Here is a 20,735-nt window from a genome sequence, read left to right on the forward strand (position 1 = left end):
AATGCTCTCCTGGCCGGCTTCCCATCTTCCACCCTCCATAAACTTGACTTCATTCAAAACTCAGCTTAATGTATCCTAACTTGCACCAAGTCCCATTCACCCATCACCCCTGTGCTCGATAACCTACATTGGCTCCCGGTCCACCAACATCTCGAATTTAAAATTCTCATCCTCGTGTTCAAATCCCTCCATGGCCTCGCCCCTCTCTATCTCTGTAATCTCCTCCAGCCCTACAACCCTCCGAGTTCTGTGCGCTCCTCCAATTCTGGCCTCTTGTGCGTCCCTGATTTCTTTCGCCTCACCCATTGGCGGCCGTGCCTTCAGCTGCCTAGGCCCTAAGCTCTGGAATTCCCTCCCTAAATCTCTCCACCTCTCGTTCTTCCTTTAAGATGCTACTTAAAACCTACCTCTTTGACCAAGCTTTTGGTCCTGTTCTAATATCACTTTATGTGGCTCAGTGTCAAATTTTGTCTGATTACACTCCTGTGAGGCACCTTGAGACGTTTTACTACATTAAAGGCATTATATAGTAATTCATTGTATGTGAATTGCTTTCAGATATTTTATAGAGAAAGAATTATTCACTTTGGTAGGAAGAATAGAAAAGCAGCATACTTTTTAAAAGGTGAGAGACTAAGAAATGTTGGTAGTCAGAGGGATTTGGGTGTCCTTGTACACGAATCACAGAAAGTTAATATGCCTGTACAGCAAGCAATTAGAAAGGCAAATGGTATGTTAGCCATTATTGCAAGGGGGTTGGAGTACAAGAGTAAGGAGGACTTGCTGCAATTATATAGGGCTCTGGTGAGACCACACTTGGAGTACTGTGTACAGTTTTGGTCTCCTTACCAAAGGAAGGATATACTTGCCTTAGAGGGGGTGCGATGAAGGTTCACTAGATTGATTCTTGTGATGAGAGGGTTTCCTATGAGGACAGATTGAGTAGAATGGGCCTATGCTCACCGGAGTTTAGAAGAATGAGAGGTGATCGCATTGAAACGTATAAAATTCTTAGCGGGTAGATGCTCAGAGGTTGTTTCCCCTGGCTGGAGAGTCTAAAACTAGGGATCATAGTCTCAAGATAAGGGGTCGGCCATTTATGACCGAGATGAGGGAAGATTTCTTCACTCAGAGGGTTGTGAATCTTTGGAATTCTCTACTCCAGAGGGCTGTGGATGCTGAGTTGTCGAGTATATTCAAGATGTGGAGATGCCGGTGATGGACTGGGGTTGACAATTGTAAACAATTTTACAACATCAAGTTATAGTCCAGCAATTTTATTTGACATTCACAAGCTTTCGGAGGCTTCCTCCTTCCTCAGGTGAATGTGGAAATGAAATCCTCGAACCCTTCGCATTTATAAATCACAGAACAATACTTGGTGATTACAGACAGTGTTTTCAACTGCCCGTTGCCAAGGCAATCAGTGTGCAGACAGGCAGGTGTCACCTACAGATCCCCCGAATATACAAACCACCAAAAAAAAAGAGAGAGAGGCAGAAACATCGAAAAGACAGCAAATGACCCGTTGTATTAAAAACAGATAACATTTGTTCGCTGGTGGGGTAACGTGTAGCGTGACATGAACCCAAGATCCCGGTTGAGGCCGTCCTCATGGGTGTGGAACTTGGCTATCAATTTCTGCTCGACGATTTTGCGTTGTCGTGAGTCTCGAAGGCTGCCTTGGAGTATGCTTACCCGAAGGTCGGTGGCTGAATGTCCCTGACTGCTGAAGTGTTCCCCGACTGGGAGGGAACGCTCCTGTCTAGCGATTGTTGCGCGGTGTCCGTTCATCCGTTGTCGCAGTGTCTGCATGGTCTCGCCAATGTACCATGCTCTGGGTCATCCTTTCCTGCAACGTATGAGGTAGACAACGTTGGTCGAGTCACAGGAGTATGAACCATGTACTGGTGGGTAGTGTTCTCTCGTGTGATGGTGGTATCTGTGTCGATGATCTGGCATGTCTTGCAGAGGTTGCCGTGGCAGGGTTGTGTGGTGTCGTGGACGCTGTTCTCCTGAAAGCTGGGTAATTTGCTGCGAACGATGGTCTGTTTGAGGTTGGGTGGCTGTTTAAAGGCGAGTAGTGGAGGTGTGGGGATGGCCATAGCGAGGTGTTCGTTGTCATTGATGACATGTTGAAGGCTGCGGAGAACATGGCGTAGTTTCTCCGCTCCGGGGAAGTACTGGATGACAAAGGGTACTCTGTTGGTTGCGTCCCGTGTTGGTCTCCTGAGGAGGTCTATGCGATTTTTCGCTGTAGCCCGTCGGAACTGTCGATCGATGAGTCGAGCGTCATATCCCGTTCTTACTAGGGCGTCTTTCAGCGTCTGTAGGTGTCCATCGCGTTCCTCCTCGTCTGAGCAGACCCTGTGTATTCGCAGGGCCTGTCCATAGGGGATGGCCTCTTTGACGTGGTTAGGATGGAAGCTGGAAAAGTGGAGCATCGTGAGGTTGTCTGTGGGCTTGAGGTAGAGTGAGGTGCTGAGGTGCCCGTCTTTGATGGAGATTCGTGTGTCCAAGAAAGAAACTGATTCTGAGGAGTAGTCCATGGTGAGCTTGATGGTGGGATGGAACTTGTTGATGTTATCGTGTAGTCTTTTTAGTGATTCCTCGCCGTGGGTCCATAGAAAGAAAATGTCGCCAATGTTTCTGGTGTATAGTGTTGGTTGGAGGTCCTGTGCAGTGAAGAAGTCGTGCTCGAACTTGTGCATGAAAATGTTGGCGTATTGGGGTGCGAATTTGGTCCCCATGGCTGTTCCGTGTGTTTGGGTAAAGAACTGGTTATCGAAGGTGAAGACATTGTGATCCAGGATGAAGCGGATGAGTTGTAGGATGGCGTCTGGAGATTGGCTGTTGTTGGTGTTGAGTATTGATGCTGTCGCAGCGATGCCGTCAACGTGGGGGATACTGGTGTAGAGTGCCGAGACGTCCATCGTGGTGAGAAATGTTCCTGGTTCAACTGGTCCGTGGGTACTGAGTTTTTGTAGGAAGTCTGTAGTGTCGCGACAGAAGCTGGGGGTTCCCTGTACGATGGGTTTCAGGATGCCCTCGATGTATCCAGAGAGGTTCTCACACAGGGTTCTGTTGCCTGATACGATAGGACGTCCGGGTGTGTTGGCTTTGTGTATCTTTGGGAGGCAGTAGAAGTCTCCCACGCGGGGAGTACGTGGGATGAGAGTGCGTAGGATGCTTTGAAGGTCTGGATCGAAGGTCTTGATCAGTTTGTTGAGCTGGCGGGTGTGTTCTTTGGTCAGATCTGTGGGTAACCGTCTGTAGTGTTCCTGGTTGTCCAGTTGTCGGTATGCTTCTTTGCAATAGTCCATTCTGTTCTGTATGACGATGGCTCCTCCTTTGTCCGCTGGTTTGATGATGATGTTGCGGTTGGTCTTGAGAGCGTTGATGGCGTTGCGTTGTGCTCGGGTGACATTCTGGACTGTCTTCTGAGTGCGGCTGATGAATCTGGCATTGACGCATTTCCTGACAGCTTGAGCATACATGTCCAGCTGAGGGCAGCGACCCTCTGGAGGAGTCCAGTGAGACTCTTTCCTCTTCGGTTGCTGTACCGCGGATCCCTCTGTCTGCTGTTCCGGATCATTGATTGTCTCATTGGGTTCGCTGTTGAAATCTTGGGGTTTGTGGTAGAATTCCCGGAGCCTCATTCTCCTGATGAATACCTCTGTGTCCGCCGCAAGACTAGTGGGGTCCATTTTGGTAGTGGGGCAGAAATTGAGCCCTCGGCTGAGAACTTCGATTTCGTCTGGTTGAAGGGTGTGGTCGGACAAATTGACGATAGACTTCCCTGTGGTTGCAACCGTGGTACCAGGGGAAGCTTGGTCGATGCTGGTGGTGATGCCGAGTTTCTCAAGCTTCCTGCTCTTGGTTTTCACCAAGTATATTCAAGACTGAGATCGATAGATTTTTGGACATTGAGAATCAAGGGATATGGATATAGGGCAGGAAAGTGCAGTTGAGGTAGAAGATCAGCCATGATCTTATTGAGTGGTGGAGCAGGCTTGAGGGGCTGCGTGGCCTATGCCTGCTCCTATTTCTTATGTTCTTGAGTCCTTAAGAAAGATCTTAGATTTTTATAGCACCTTACACATCCCCAGGATTTGGCAGTCAATTTGTGCACAGCAAGGTAACACAAACAGCCCTGAAATAGGTAACTAGATAATCGATGATGGTTGAGCAATAAAAGTTGTCCAGAACACTGGGAGAATACCTAGCTCCTTTTCAGATAGCGTCATGGGATCTTTTACATCATAGGAACATAGGAACATGAGTAGGCCATTCAGCCCCTCGTGCCTGTTCCTCCATTTAATGAGATCATGGCTGATCTGTACCCTAACTCCATTTACCCACCTCGACTCCATATCCCTTAATACCTTTGGCTAGCAAAAATCTATCAATCTCAGATTTAAAATTATTAATTGAGCTTGCATCTACTGCTTTTTGTTGGAGAAGGTTCCACACTTCTACCATCCTTTGTGTGAAGAAGTGTTTCCTAACTTCTCTCCTGAATGGCCTGGCTTTGATTTTAAGGTTATGTCCCCTTGTCCTAGACTCCCCCATCAGTGGAAAAAGTTTCTCTCCATCTACCCTATCAATACCTTTCAAAATCCTAAAAAAGTCAAGCAAATCACCCCTTAACCTTCTATATTCCAGGGAATACAAACCTAGTTTATGTAATCTCTCCTCATAATTTAACCCTTGGAGCCCTGGTAACATTCTGGTGAATCTGCGCTGCACTCCTTCCAAGGCCAATATATCCTTTCAAAGGTGCGGTGCCAGATGTGGTCTAACCAGGGCTTTGTATAGCAGTGGCAAAACTTCCTCCCTTTTATATTCTAGCCTTCTAGATATAAGGGCTGACATTCCATTAACCTTTTTGATTATTTTTTGTACCTGACTACTACAGTTTAGTGACCTGTGTACATGGACCCCTAAATCTCTTTGGACCTCCACTGTTCGTAACTTTTCACCATTTAAAAAATGCTCGGATCGATCCTTTTTTGGTCCAAAATGGATGACCTCACACTTACCTGCGTTGAAATCCATCTGCCACGGTTTTGCCCACTCACTTAATCCATCAATGTCTCTTTGGAATTTTATGCTTCCATCTACACTACTTACTATGCCACCAATCTTTGTGTCATCGGCAAACCTGATATATGGCTCTCTACTGTGTTATCTAAGTCATTAATATATATTGTGAATAGTTGAGGCCCCAACAGACCCTTTTGGGACACACTAGTCACTTCCTTCCAATTTGAGTACATACCCATTATCCCTACTCTCTGTCTTCTACCCCCTAACCAGGTCAATAATTTGCCTTCAATTCCATGAGCTTTAATTCGAGCTAACATTCTTTTATGTGGAACCTTATTGAATGCCTTCTGGAAGTTCATATAAACCACATCCATAGACATTCCCCTGTCTACTACTTTGGTTACTTCTTCAAAAAATTCAATTAGGTTCATTAGTCATGACCTACACTTTACAAATCCAAGTTGGTTCTCTCTAATCATCTCAGATTTCTCTAAATGCTCAGATACACTGTCTTTAATTATAGATTTCAATAACTTCCCCACAATAGACTATCATGTGTATAATTTCCTGGTTTCTCTCTTTCTCACCTTTCTTAAACAATGGAGTTACATTTGCAATTTTCCAAAGGGACAATTCCTGAATCGAGAAATTTTTGGAAGACTATGGCTTAAGCATCTGTAATTTCCTCACCTACTTCCTTTAATCCCAAGGGTGGAAACCATCAGGTCCTGGGGATTTGTCAGTCATTAGTGCCATTATTTTTTTCTAATACAAATAAAGCAAGATGTGCCACGACTCGGATTCGAATCAGGATGCTGCGACCACAACACAGAGTACTAACCATTTTATGATCACTGCGCCACATATCAGCTGCTTTGACCTGAGAGGGCAGACGGGGCCTCGGTTTAACGTCCCATACAAAAGTCCCACCACTCCCTCAGTACTGTACTGGAGTGTCAGCCTAGATTATGTGTTCAAATCTCTGGAGTGGGTCTTGAACCCATGACCTTCTGACTCAGAGGCAAGAGCACTACCATTGAGCCACAGCTGACACTCAAGGTGCTACATAAATGCAAATATTATTATATTTTATGTTCAATTGGTTAATTCTGAGGGTAAGTAGAGGGGGTTGGATTGAGCACGAGAATCACCCACTAATAAGTTGTCTGTGTTTTTGTTTCAGAAACTCAGATGATGATGAACAGCCTTGGTGTTACACACTGACAGATCACGGCATCTCCTGGGATTATTGTGATGTTCCACAGTGTCCAAAACAGGGTGGGTAAATCAAACAGTTCTTGTTTAGTTATGACCTTCTTAAAGAAATTAATTCTGTGCAATGGAAATCTCATGGGGTGAAATCCCTTGCGGGGTGGAGGTGAAGTCCCCTGGGGGTGGGGGGGAAGTTCCTCGGGGCGGTGGGGGGGGGTGTAATGTTCCTTGGTGGTGGGGGGAGTTCCTCCGAGTGGGGGGTGAAGTCCCGGGGCGGGGCGGTTCCTCGGCGGGGGCGGGGCGGGGGGGGGTGCAGGTGAAGATTCCCGGGGTGGGGGCGAGGGGGATGGTGTCGTTCTGTGGAGATTCTCCCGATCGTCTGACGACTTGATTAATACCTTTTGACTGCTTTCATTGTCACATATTAAGAGATCTTACATCTAGAATCCATCAGGCCAAATAGAAGCTCTTTACACAAAAAAAGGTGGAAGTGATGGTGATATTACATTAGGCTACAAAATGTAGGAAAACTAGTTTTAAAAATTCAAGACACTACCTTATTAAGTGGGTTATGCTTCAACTGAGAACATGAAATTGTATTGATCCATATGTAAAGTTCATTGTGAAATTTGTAAGATTGTGTAATTTATTCTTAATTTGTGTAAAAGATTGTGAGGGGTTTTGATAGAGTAAATAAGGGGAAACTGTTTCCACTGGCAGGAGAGTCCGTAACCAGAGGACACAGATTTATGGTAATTGTCAAAAGAACCAGAGAGGGGAGATGAGGAGAATTTTTTTAAAGCAGTGAGTTGTTATGAAAGGGTGGTGGAAGCAGATTCAATAGTAACTTTCAAAAGGGAATTGGATAAATACTTAAAAAGGAAGAATTTGCAGGGCTATGGGGAAAGAGCAGGGTGGAGTGGGACTAATTGGATATCTCATTCAAAGAGCCGGCACAGGCACGATGGGTCAAATGGCCTCCTTCTGTGTTGTCTGATTTTAAAATGTAATATGAAAAAAGAAATGGGGCAGGCTTGATGGACCAATTGGTCTTTTCTTGTCAATTCTATATGTTCGTATCATCTGCGTTAGCTTCGGCAAAAGAGCCGCGGGCAAACAATATTTGTTTCATTTTTTCCCTCGATCGGGAGAACTCCCTCCCCTCCCCCACCCCGGCGGAAATTCAACCCCCTTAACCTTAAGCGGTGAAAGATGGTCCACTGATTGGTTTAGGATTTGTAGTAGGGAAACAAAGGGGGAGTTAAAGGAATTCTTTTTGTCTCTGCCACCGCCTGTTCTAAACAGGTTAATGGTATCAGACAGAAGAATTAAATGCTAATTTAACACAAATTCGGATGCTAATATTGTGCAGGGGGGGATTTCACTCCATTGGGGTGTATCCCAGGACAATTAAAAGGTACTGCACTTTGGTTTCAGAAAGTTAAATGGGGACATGTCATTGACACTAAAACCTCTTTGCTTTGTACCGTGCAGATCCCTGTCTTTCACATCCCTGTAAAAACAGAGGGACCTGCACCAGGGATCCTCTTTCCAACTCTTATCACTGTCGGTGCATGGAGCAATTCTCAGGAGTTAACTGTCAGGAAGGTAAGCAAGCAGTAAGTAAGGCAGTAAGAATCCGAAGCTTGAGGTTAACTAATAGTGTTACTGGACCATTGCTATCAACTCCTCTGATGGTCTTTAATGGGTAACGGCAGCATCCAGTGTTGTACTAAAGCCGGACAGACCGTATAGTTCTATGCCCAATTCCCTGTGCCGAAATTAATACGGTCAGCAGCTGGGATGTTGGAGTTGGCCTCAGTGCCCCTGGACTGTGCGTGTGCATATATGTGTCTGTGTGTGTGCACGCGTGCATGCATATATGTGCATGTGTATATATATATATATATCCATGTGTGTGTGCATAAGTGTGTACGTGCATATATGTATGTATATATATATATATATATGTGTATGTGCATATGTGTGTTTATATATGTGTATCTGTATATGTATGTCTGCATATGTGCGTGTGTGTATATACACACTCATATACTCTGACACAAACACACACACTGACACCCGACACACACACACACACACACACACACACACATACCATAATATGTTTGAGCGGATGCAGTACAATATTGCATTTTGGGTACTTTTGCTGAACAGCCATAAAATAGTCCGTAATGTCTGCCTTTAGTTTATCTTTAGTACACTTAGATTGAGATCTAATGATCGTGCAATGACTACACACCCAACATTATCCTAAACATTTTCATGATTTTGTGATCTTTGTAACTTTTTTGTCTCTGTGTTTCAGCCAAATGCTTTGACAATGCCCAATACAGATACTTCCTTCTCGGAGAAAGTTGGATCCGGATTGTTGGCAACAAAGTTGAAAATTGCTTGTGTGTTGATAGCGGGCCTGATTGCCAAAGTGTTCCATATGAAGGTATCAGTGAAAAGACTTCCCTTATTAGGCTTGAATTACAGACTGATCTTTGTCGTGTTTGCATGGGTTTGATTGATGGAATCTAACAGCTTTGTTAATACCAGCTCTCCTACTGGTTAAAGCCCTTCTTTACTTGTCATTGCCTGGATGAGTAACCTGAGTTTGCCATTAAAATGTCTAGAACGTTGCTCATTGGCCAGGCATGGATCCAAGGCCAAATCTCATTAAAACAGGAGTCTGCTAGACCATCCAACGTGATTGAAGTGCTCGTTCTTCCTCAGTAAAGACTCCGGGACACACTCAGGGACCTGAGAGAGAGTGATCGCTAATAACCGATTGGGCTGACAAAGGTCACTGATCCCTTGGGCCTCCTTCATCTTCAGGCCTGCTATGGGCCCGCAATGGAACCATCGCCTCCTCTCAGCGAGCATGGAAATTGGTGGATCTAAGGGGGCGCATCAAGGTGGAATTCCTGGGGTAGACTGGAACTGTTCCCAAACTGCTTCCCGTTTCTCCCCCAGCTGGAAAATCTGTTAGATGGGATATAAACCTGCTGGATCCGGGTTCTGCCCCAAACGCCAACCTCCACCCCGCCCCCCCCCCCCCCCCCCACCCCCGCCCTGACATTTTTTCTTCCTTGCGGAGTTTTTTTTAGGGTTGCGACATGATGAAGAGCATCAGGTGGACTTTCTCGTGAGAGATAAACTGCAAGAGATGCCTTTCCATCCGTCTAAGGCCGGACTGGCTCCACCCTCAATTTAAAGGGTGCGGTGGTGTAGTGGTCACGTTACTGGACTAGTAATCCAGAGAATGTGAGTTCGAGAATTTGAATTCAGTTTTTAAAAAATCTCGAAATGAAAAGGTGGTATCAGTAAAAGTGACCCTGAAGCTGTTGGATGGTCGTAAAAACCCAACTGGTTCATTAATGTCATTTAGGGAAGGAAACCTGCCATCTGCCCCATATGTGACTCCAGTCCCACACTGATGTGGTTGACTCTTACCTGCGCTCTGAAGTGGCCTAGCAAAGCAACTCAGTTGTACCAAGAGGAAGTCCCACCACCAACTTCTCGGGCAACTAGTGATGGGCAATAAATACCGGCCTTGCCAGCGACGCCCACATCCCGAGAATGAATTAAAAAAAACAAAGCTCAAAACTTAGTACCTCTCGATTAGACTCTTGTCTCTCATTTCTAATTAACACTCTTAATATGAGTAGATGTGAAGATGTGTCACTATCACTGTTCCTAAGAGTGACATTTGAAGCAGCATCACAATTGGACCTTTGGGGAAAATTGGGGTAATCGCTATTGAGTATTTTGGACATTGGGAAGTCATTTGAGCCTTTTTGGTTCAAGACAATTAAAGTGTAACATTTGTAGTCGCTGTGTACAAGCGAGAGTTTCATGTCTTCCAGCCTAATGAAACTTTGAGGGCAAAGACTCAGCCAAGGGGTGAAGGTGTAGTCAAATTGGCTAGGGCTGCAAGGGCTGCTTTAAGGTTTTGGAAGGTTGGCATATCACCACCTTTTTGTTTATTCTTTCTGCTTGGTTCAGTGGGTAGCACTCTCACCTCTGAGTCAGACGGGTGTGGGTTCAAGACCCGCGCCAGAGACATAATCCAGGCTGGCACTTCAATACAGCACTGAGGGAGTGCTGCATTGTTGGAGATGCTGTCTTTCAGATGAGATGTTAAACTGAAGCCTTGTATGCAAAGCATGTTCATGTAGAGCAAAGAGTTCTCCCAGTGCCCTGGACAACACTCATTGCTCTGTCAACCAGCTATTTATCTTATTTGCTGTTTGTGGGATCTTGATGTGCACAAATTAGCTGCCAACATTTGCTCTCAGAACAGCGACTGTATTTTAAAATTAATTTATTGGGATATGATAAGGTTCTGTATAGATGCGACTTTCTTCTTTCTTTGATGTCCACTCCAGAGACTTGAGCACAAAATCCAGGCTGACCCTCCAGTGCAGTACTGAGGGAGCGGTGAGCTTTTAGGATGAGACGTTAAACTGAGGCCCCGTCTGCCCTCTCAGGTCAATGTAAAAGATCCCATGACCCTATCTGAAAATGAGCTGGGGACTTCTCCCGGTGGCCAGGCCAACATTTACCTCTCAGTGGGTAGCACTCTTGCCTCTGAGTCAGAAGGTTGTGGATTCAAGTTCCACTCCAGAAACTTGAGCACAGAATCTAGGCTGACCCTTCAGTGCAGTACTGAGAGAGTGCTGCACTGTCGGAGGTGCCGTTTTTCGGATGAGATGTTAAACCAAGGCCCTGTCTATCCTCTCAGGTGGATGTAAAAGATCCCATGGCACTATTCGAAGAAGAGGAGGGGAGTTCACCCTGGTGTCGTGGCCAATAAATGCAAGTTCTTTCTTTTATCTTTTCAAATATACCAGTAAGCTAAATAGTGAGATAAGCACAAATCCAGTTTTGAGAGTTCAGAGATGAGGGTGAGTCGGAAAATCTGTACTGTAAACACTCGCCCAGGGCTGCTTTCTGTATTTCTTAACACCGCCAGTGAGGAGCACCTCAACAGCTAGCTCTCGACAAAATGAAACTCCTAATACGGCAAAATATAGTCGTGGCAAACTGGATTTCATTATTAAAGAGTTTGTGGTGTATTCTGATAGCTGTGTGTTTCTTTTACTATTTCTCTTGTACCTTTCAGATTGCGAGGTTAACCTGTGTCTCCAGGGCGGTGAGTGTCGAGCAGTCTCAGGGGAGACTGTTTGCCTCTGCAGTGACGGTTTTGTGGGGAAGTACTGTGATATAGGTACGCTCCTCGATCGGAACCTACTCTCAGATGAACAAATGCTTTATTTTGTCCTTCTTTGCCCATTTCCCTAACCGCAGAGCTTGCAATTCACAGCAATCAGGATCAATAGTCTTACGACAGTTAACTTTATTGTCACGTTATATTCCTATCCTGGGATGCTCGGCATCATATAGGGATAGGACATGAGCTTGGCTCTGCTGTAATTACTCAAACAGTGAGCTCTTAGGATTGGCCAAGAAGTTACAGATGAGACAATCTCCCAAAGGAAGGGAGGGACAATTGGAGGGTGAGAAACTCTAGGCTGCATTCAGACACCCTGCCAAACAGCCTGGGGCAGGTTATTTAGTGCAATAACAACAACAACTTGCATTTATATAGCGCCTTTAACATAGTAAAACGTCCCAAGGCGCTTCACAGGAGCGTAAACGAACAAAATTTGACACCGAGCCACATAAGGACATATTAGGACAAGTGACCAAAAGCTTGGTCAAAGAGGTAGGTTTTAAGGAGCATCTTAAAGGAGAAGGGGAGAGATAGAGACACGGAGAGGTTTAGGGAGGGAATTCCAGAGCTTAGGGCGCAGATGGCTGAAGCCATGGCCGCCAATGGTGGAATGATTAAAATCGGGGATGTGCAAGAAGCAAGAACATAGTGACATAATTATCGCCATGGTGTGCTGATTGGTGATATCTCTAATTTCCAAAGTCAATGAAAATGAAAACCGGGAGAAACATGTAACAGGCAGCTGATCCGATATTGCCCGTTTTATACTATCACCCAAAGTCAAAATGACTCGCTAAGTGTGTTTGTTTTAAGTTCCTGTAACTGCTGCTCTAGCGGAGGCATTAACCTGTTTCTTTTAAACATACACCACCGCCCCTGTGAAAATCGCAGACAATGTAACTTCACTTTTAATTTTTAACTTTAAGGCCAAAGTCCACTTGGCAAATATTTTAATTTAAAAATGTTGACGGCAGCAGACCTGCAACAAGAGATGCTCGATGTCTAAGGGCACCAATCCTAATCATGTAGCACTTGTGTCGTTTAACCATCTCCTGTTCTCCATCCACCCACTTTACAGGTCATTTGATTTCTTGTCCTCTGTGTGTGGTTGGTTTTTCTCCTCCCCCCACTTCTTTCCACCCTTTCCCTTCTTCTGTTCCTTTTTTAAATGGCGTTCATCTGTAATATCTCCCAGCTTTGAGGACTGGTGTTCTCACAGCAGATGCCAAGTGTTTCCAGTGTTTTGTACCAATCGTAAATCTGATTCTGACCTTCGTGGAGTCAGTCACAACCTGGCTTCAAAACAGTGAATGAAAATGGAAGGATGTCACGCCCACCAGTCAGACGTGGAGAAATCCTTTGCGTTAAAGCTTCATTGGAATTGAGTCACACGGGTCTTGCAGCAGTATAAAATTGTTTCACAAAAATTAAATCCAGATATTTGACTTTTTTTTCCACTGAAATTTTAAGCTGGGGGGGAAACGATACATTTTTCATTCTGCTGCACTCGCTCTTCAGGATCAGTGCGATGCAAGGGTCCAAATACCGACTCCCCTGGCTTGTGCGATTGCGGCAGATTGAAAACCAAGACCTTCCTGGTTCAAGCTATCTTTTCCCCGGTTCAGACCCACATTTTTACACTGCCGATGAACAAAGCAAGGTTAGACTAGGTTAAACGGACCCATCACTCCTACGCTGTTCACTCATTTCTATTTGCTGTGCTACCAGGAGACCTCTTGTCCAAAAGTATAGAACGTACAGGACAGAAACAGGCCTTTCGGTCCAACAGGTCTGTGCCGGTGTTTATGCTCCACACGAGCCTCCTCCCCCACTACTTCATCTCACCCTATCACCATTTCCTACTATTCCTTTTTGCCCTCATGTACTTATCTAGCTTCCCCTTAAATGCATCTAAGCTAGTTGCCTCAACTACTCCCTGTGGTAGCGAGGTCCATATTCTAACCACTCTCTGGTTTCTCCTAAATTCCCTATTGGATTTATTATCTTATATTTATGGCCCCTAGTTTTGGACTCCCCCACAAGTGGAAACATCTTTTCTACGTCTACCCTATCAAACCCTTTCATAATCTTAAATACCTCTATCAGGTCACCCCTCAGCCTTTTTTTCCACAGAAAAGAGCCCCAGCCTGGATAATCTTGTAGGATTTCCTAAGTCTCAATATCCTATGTTGTTGTTGTCAACTATGGTTATACGAAGCCATTTTTACACAACCATTGGCTCCCATACCATCCACAAATAATTACCCTTATCTTGAACTCGCAACAAAAGTAAGCTGGCTTATAACCTAACAGATATTTGCTTTCATCTAGACATGAACGATAGCTGTTATAAAAACAATGGGACGTCTTATAAAGGTACTGTGGATGAGAGTGCCTCGGGCATCGAATGCTTGCCTTGGGAGGAGGACTTCTTGCGAGACAAGTTGAACATCACGAGCTTGGAAGAGGCTCTCCAAATGGGCCTGGGTGACCATTCCTATTGCAGGTGGGAAAAGAAAGAAAGAAGTTGCATTTATGCAGCACCTTTCATATCCTCAGCACGTCCTAAAGCGGTTCACGACCGATGAATTACTCTGGAAGCATAGTCGCTGTTGTTACGTGGGGGAAACGCAAAAAGCCCATTTGTGCCCAGCAAACGAGATTAAAAAAAAGAAAGAACTTCCATTTATATAGCGTCTTTCAAGTCCTTAGGATGTCCCAAAGCACTTTACAACCAATGAAGTACTTTTGAAGTGTAGTCACTGTTGTCACGTAGGAAACACAGCAGCCAATTTACACACAGCAAGTTCCCACAAAAATTAAGGTGATTGGCAAAATTTAAGGTAATTGATAAAAGAAGCAGAGGCGAGATGAGGAGAAATTTTTTTACGCAGCGAGTTGTTATGATCTGGAATTCACTGCTAGAAAGGGTGGTGGAAGCAGATTCAATAATAACTTTCAAAAGGGAATTGAACAAATACTTGAAGGGGAAAATTGTTCAGGGCTCTGAGGAAAGACCAGGGGAATGGGACGAATTGGATAGCTCTTTCAAAGAGCCGGTACAGGTATGATGGGCCAAATGGCCTCCTTCTGAGCCGTACCATTCTATGATTCTATGACACAGTAGTGAGATAATGACCAGGTAATCTGTCTTTTAGTGATTTAGCCAGGACACCAAGGAGAAACTTCCCTGCTCTTCTTCGATCCATGGGATCGTTTACGTCCATCTGAGAGGGCAGACGGGGCCTCGGTTTAACGTCTCATCTGAAAGACAGCACCTCTGACAGTGCAGCACTCCTCCAGTACTGCATTGAAGTATCAGCCTGGATTTTGTGCTCAAGTCTCTGGAGGGGTGGCTTGAACCCACAACCTGCTGACTCAGAGGAGAGAGTGCTAAAGGGGCAGGGCAAGGAAGAAAGAGAATTGCGGAAAAACAAACAGAAAATGCCAGAAGTACATCAGCAGGTCCATCAGGTTCTGAAAAGAGAGAAGACTGGTTGACTATTACTGGTATGAAACCAGCAGAGAAAGGGAGAGAGCAGCCGTGTTATAGGATCAAGTGTGGAGTTGCCAATCATTTTGATTCTGCTCGTGTGGAAGATGAACACTGATAGGGACTGGTTGAGCCAAACGGCCTGTTTCCGTGTTGTAATTTCAATGTAATTCAGTGTAAAAACAGTGGAACGAGCCCATTAACATCGGAAAAGGGAGATGACAGGTTGATGTTTCTGCGGTCAACCGGTTAACAACCGCAGTCAAACACGGGACATAGGAAATGTTGTAAATCAGCGCACTACCTGAGGAGATTAAACCCCACGACTTTCGGACGAGACGTTAAACCAAGCCCCCCGTGGTGGGGGTGGGGGGGGGGAGCAGAGCAAAGAATCCCACGGCACTGTTTTAAAGAAGAGCAGGGAAGTTCTCCCCGGTGTCCTGGGGCCAATATTTATCCCTCAACCAACATCGCAGAAAACTGATTATCTGGTCATTTATCTCATTGCTGTTTGTGGGACTTTGCTTTATGTAAATTGGCCGCCGTGTTTCCTACATTACAACAGTGACTACACTTTAATTGGCCGTAAAATGCTTTGGGACGTCTTGAGGTAATGAAAGGCGCTATATAAATGCAGGATCTTTCATTGTTTCATTATTTCATTGTTTCTTTCTATTTGTCTATCTGATGGGGGGGGGGGGGTCTGTGGCCCTATTTCCATGGAGGTGCCAGGAAATGCCTTCTCCTTTGTGCCTTGCATGTGTAATTTGCTTTGTTGTGTAAATGAAACATGCAGTATAGAAAAGTGGAATCATTATCCAATTATCTGTTGCAGAAACCCAGATGGTGATGAAAAGCCCTGGTGTTACATAATGTTAGACGGCCATGTGTCCTGGGAGCACTGTGATATCGCAAAGTGTGGTATGATAAGTGAGTATCCCAGCATTTTCTGATTATTTTATAACATTATTATTGGGTGGAGATTTATGCATGATCATGATAATGCCCTTTGTTTAATATTGCGGTAATGTGTCCGTTCTTCTCCAATTTAAACAGAGCCAATGTAAGTCCGCCCTCTCAGGTGGGGACGTAAAAGATCCCATGACACACTTCATTGGCTGTAAAAAGTACTTTAATGGCTGTAAAGTTCTTTGGGACGTCCAGAGGTAGTGAAAGGCACTGTTTAAATGCAAGTCTTCCTTTCTTTCTTCCTTCCTTTCTTTTTTCCTTCCTCCCTTCCTTCCTTCCTTCAATCCTTCCCTCCCTCCCTCTGCACCGCTTGTTCAATGAGGTTTCCAAACCCTGTAATCCATTGTATTTAAACTATATAATAATGTAATAATCAGTGAATAAGTATTAGTTGTCTGAGGTATGCAGGAATGGCCCGGAGACCTTATCTACCTATTGGCCGCCAGTCCCTGCAGACTCTTTCCCCCGTGGACTAACTGAAATTGGGAACTTATTACTGATCATGAGACAGATTTGGATAAAGAATCCCTTTGGCCCACTTGATCTCATCCTTCTACAATAAACAATCCTACTCTCTCCCCATTGCAACACCTAGCTGCTTCTTAAGTGACGCCAGCGTCCTTCCTTTAACCATCCTTATTGCCAGCCCAGTCGAGCTGTCAACCACCCTCTGTGTAAAGAAATACATCCTGGTGAAATAGAACTTACCCAACAGAACATAAGAAATAGGAGCAGGAGTAGGCCATACGGCCCCTCGAGCCTGCTGCACCATTCAATAAGATCATGGCTGATCTTCGACCTCAACTCCACTTTCCCGCCCAATCCCCATATCCCTTGAATCCCTTAGAGTCCAAAAATCTATCGATCTCAGCCTTGAATATACTCAACGACTCAGCATACACAGCCTGCCTCAAACCCTGAGCCCGTGCCCTCTTGGCTTACCTGAATGTATTGTTCTGTACCTACTTTCTTCATCCCATTAAATATCTTATAACTCCTCCTCTCAGACATCTCTTCTGAGGCTGAAGAGCACTGGTTTATCAAATCATTTCTCTACAGCTCGTGACACCAGGAATCGGACTCATTGCTCTTCTCTGCCCCAGTTTTGGGGCCTAGGTGGCGCCGTTTTATCACGACAACCAGAACTGTGCACTGCACCGTGGGTGCGACCTTGCCAGCGCATTATATAGCTTCACCATGACCTCTGGGGATGTTGTTAAAACTTTATGATGGGCGCTGTTGGAATACTGATGTGGTACGTCTCTGAACTGCCTAGAGTAACGGATAAAACGTTTATGGTATAGCACCTTTGAAATGAAAGCTTGATTTCAGAAAGTTTTCGAAATGTGGCCAACGCAAAGGAACATTATCAGCCGTGGCTCAGTGGGCAGCACTCTTGCCTCAGAGTCAGAAGCTGTTGGGTTCATGTCCCACTCCAGAGACTTGAGCACAAAATCCAGGCTGACACTTCAGTGCAGTACAGAGGGAGTGCTGTGCTGTCAGAGGTGCTGTCTTTCAGATGAGACATTAAACCTGGGGCTCTGTCTGTCATCTTAGGTAGACTTTAAATATCCCATGGCGACTATTTCGAAGAAGAGCAGGGGAGTTGTTCCCGGCATCCTTGGTGCAATATTTATCCCTCAACCAACATCACTTAAAAAAACATTATCTGTTCAAAATCACACTGCTGTTTGTGGGATCTTGCTGTGTGCAAATTGGCTGCCACGTTTCCCTAACTTACAACGGTGACTACACTTCAAAAGTACTCATGGGCTGTAAAGTGTCATGAAAGGCGCTATATAAATGCAAGTCTTTCTATTTTTAGTGTCATCTTCAGTGCACACATCAGTGATGAGTTGGTTTATCTCATGCTAAGTTGTCCGACTGTCTTTCAGATATATGGTCGAGGAGAGTTTCTCCTATCGCAAGGTTTGCGGCATCAACAATTCCTCAACAACGACCCTTGTGTGGGAAACGACACACAAAGGGCATACAGCCAAGGATTATCGGAGGGTCCTCAGCTATGCCTGGCTCCCAGCCGTGGTTGGCAGCCATATACATCGGGAAAAACTTTTGTGCTGGATCTCTTATATTTCCTTGTTGGGTAGTCTCTGCTGCCCACTGCTTCAGTCAAAGGTAACTGGACAACCAGCTTCTGATTTTGTCAAGTGTTTAAACTTTATGAATTCATTAACAAAGATTGACAGATTTTCGTTAGGTGAGGGTATCAAGGTTTGTGGGCCAAAGGCGGGTAAATGGGGTCGAGGTACAGATCAGCCATGATCTGATTGAATGGCAGAACGGGCTCAAGGGGCTGAGTGGTCCGCTCATGTTCCTATGTACTCCAGCAGCACTTCCATCAAACATGAGAATCCTGTCTCTGGCAGGAACCCCTAATCAATAACAAGATACTGATTTCTGCTTGTGCCCGTTTCCTACGTCTCCAGCAAGCTAAGCAAATGGCCCCTGTGATTCTCTGAGGGGGAAATGCACGATCTTGCAGATTGTGTGGAACCCAGGATGATTTTGTTGCCACGGGCAGTCCTCACTCATTGGGGCAGAAATTGGTCTCGGGCAGTGGCGCAAAACGGGCGGTGTCTTATCGGCCTCCCGTTTTACGCCGAGCCTAATATTCAGATCACTGCAGTCAATGGCATTGAATATCAGGTGCAGAGTATAACGGGAGGCCGATTCACAACCGCCACCTTTGTGCCATCACCAAGACTAATTTCTACCCCGTTGTCTTTGGGATTTGGGAAAGCTGATCTGCCGATAGTGTTAGATGAAGTAGGGAGAGAGGAGGCTCGTGTGGAGCATAAACACTGGTATGGATCAGTTGGGCCGAATGGTCTGTTTCTGTGCTGTAAAATTCTATGTAATGTAATGCGAATAGCATAGATGCATTTAAGGGGTGCTAGTACATGAACAACAACAACTCTCATTTATATAGTGTTTTTAACGTAGTAAAATGTTCCAAGGTGCTTCACAGGAGCGTAATCAGACTAAATTTGATACTGAGCCACATAAGAAGATATTAGGACAAGTGACCAAAAGCTTGGTCAAAGAGGTAGGTTTTTTAGGGAGCGTCTTAAAGAAGGAGAGAGAGGTAGAGAGGCGGAGAGGATTTTCGGGGGGAATTCCAGAGCTTAGGGCCCAGGCAGCTGAAGGCACGGCCGCCAATGGTGGAGCGATTAAAATCAGGGATGCGCAAGACATGGGAACAACACCACCTGCACGTTCCCCTCCAAGTCACACACCATCCCGACTTGGAAATATATCACCGTTCCTTCATTGTCACTGGGTCAAAATCCTGGAACTCCCTTCCTAACAGCAGCGGTTCAAGAAGGCGGCTCACCACCACCTTCTCAAGGGCAATTAGGGATGGGCAATAAATGTCGGCCTCGCCAGCGATGCCCACATCCCGTGAACGAATAAAAAAAAAGGCCAGAATTGGAGGAGCGCAGAGATCTCGGAGGGTTGTAGGGCTGGAGGAGGTTACAGAAATAGGGGGAGGTAAGGCCGTAGAGGGATTTGAAAACAAGGATGAGAATTTTAAAATTGAGGTGTTCCTGGACAGGGAGCCAATGTAGGTCAGCGAGCACAGGGGTGATGGGCAAACGGGACTTGGTGCGAGTTAGGTACGGGCAGCAGAGCTTTGGATGAGCTCAAGTTTATGGTGGATGGAAGATGGGAGGCTGGCCAGGAGAGGATTGGAATAGTTGGGTTTGAGGTAACAAATGCATGGATGGAGGTTTCAGTAGCAGATGAGCTGAGGCAGGGGCAGAGACGGGCGATGTTACAGAGGTGGAAGTAGGCTGTCTTGGTAATGGAACGGATATGTGGTCGGAAGTTCATCTCAGGGTCATATAGGACGCCAAGGTTGCAAACGTTCTGGTTCAGCCTCAGTCGGTGGCCAGGGAATGGAGTATGTGGTGGGGACCAAAGACAATGGCTTCAGTCTTCCTGATATTTAGTTGCAGGAAATTTCTGCTCATCCAGTACTAGATGTCAGACAACTAGCGTGACAAATCAGAGACAGCGGAAGGGTCAAGAGGGAGAAAGGAATAGAGCGACCCGATAGTGTTAGATAAAGTAGGGTGAGATGAAGTAGGGTGGGGGGAGGCTCGTGTGGAGCATAAACACCGGCATGGACCAGTTGGGCCGAATGGCCTGTTTCTGTGCTGTAGAATCGATGTAATTCTATAACAGGCGAGTACAAAACCAGAGGAGATTACTTTGGGGGGGGGGGGGGGGGTGGTGGTGATGGTGCGGTTACAGTGGGTAAATGCAGCTCATGGCGCAAGTCTGTACTGTGGAGATCAAACCCTTGGCTTGCGCTGAGTTTCCTGGGCCCGGAGTTTCCTCGGAGACCTCTCTGGCTCGTGCTGCCGGAAGTGCGGAGGAGCAGGATCGGTGCCAAGGGATATTCAGGGGCACCTCGATCTCAGCTGGGCTGGAGATGGAGGCACTGCGATCGATCTCGGTTCCCGGGCTAGTGAGGAGCGACAAAAAAAAAATCAATCGTGCTGATTTTGTGCTCGCACCTCTGGTGGGATCAGATAACTCAGAGGTTGAACCTTCCCTTTGGACTCATGATATTGCTGGCACGCAGCAACCGGACAAAACCGTGTCCCGTGATGGCAACACCGCATGGGGTACCTCGCAGTGCTGGGATAGAGATCTGAGAGCAGCTTTGTTGCTGCCAACGCGATGTGTCAGCTTGGCTCAGTTGGTAGCACTTGTGCTGCTGAGGCAGTAGTTTGTGGG

At 45.7% G+C, this 20,735-nt stretch overlaps 1 protein-coding gene across 1 annotated transcript in view; it reads left to right on the forward strand.

Annotated features, from left to right (window-relative positions):
• LOC137320423 (hepatocyte growth factor activator-like) overlaps nucleotides 1-20,735 on the forward strand; it is a 55,102-nt gene that overhangs the window by 27,233 nt on the left and 7,134 nt on the right. The window contains exons 9-15 of the mRNA XM_067982122.1: nucleotides 6,233-6,327; nucleotides 7,756-7,869; nucleotides 8,591-8,722; nucleotides 11,396-11,500; nucleotides 13,838-14,012; nucleotides 15,835-15,929; nucleotides 17,864-18,104. Coding sequence (XP_067838223.1) covers nucleotides 6,233-6,327; nucleotides 7,756-7,869; nucleotides 8,591-8,722; nucleotides 11,396-11,500; nucleotides 13,838-14,012; nucleotides 15,835-15,929; nucleotides 17,864-18,104 — 957 coding nt within the window. The remainder of the gene's footprint in view (nucleotides 1-6,232; nucleotides 6,328-7,755; nucleotides 7,870-8,590; nucleotides 8,723-11,395; nucleotides 11,501-13,837; nucleotides 14,013-15,834; nucleotides 15,930-17,863; nucleotides 18,105-20,735) is intronic.

The sequence above is a fragment of the Heptranchias perlo genome, chromosome 4 (assembly GCF_035084215.1).
Source record: "Heptranchias perlo isolate sHepPer1 chromosome 4, sHepPer1.hap1, whole genome shotgun sequence".
NCBI lineage: Eukaryota > Metazoa > Chordata > Chondrichthyes > Hexanchiformes > Hexanchidae > Heptranchias > Heptranchias perlo.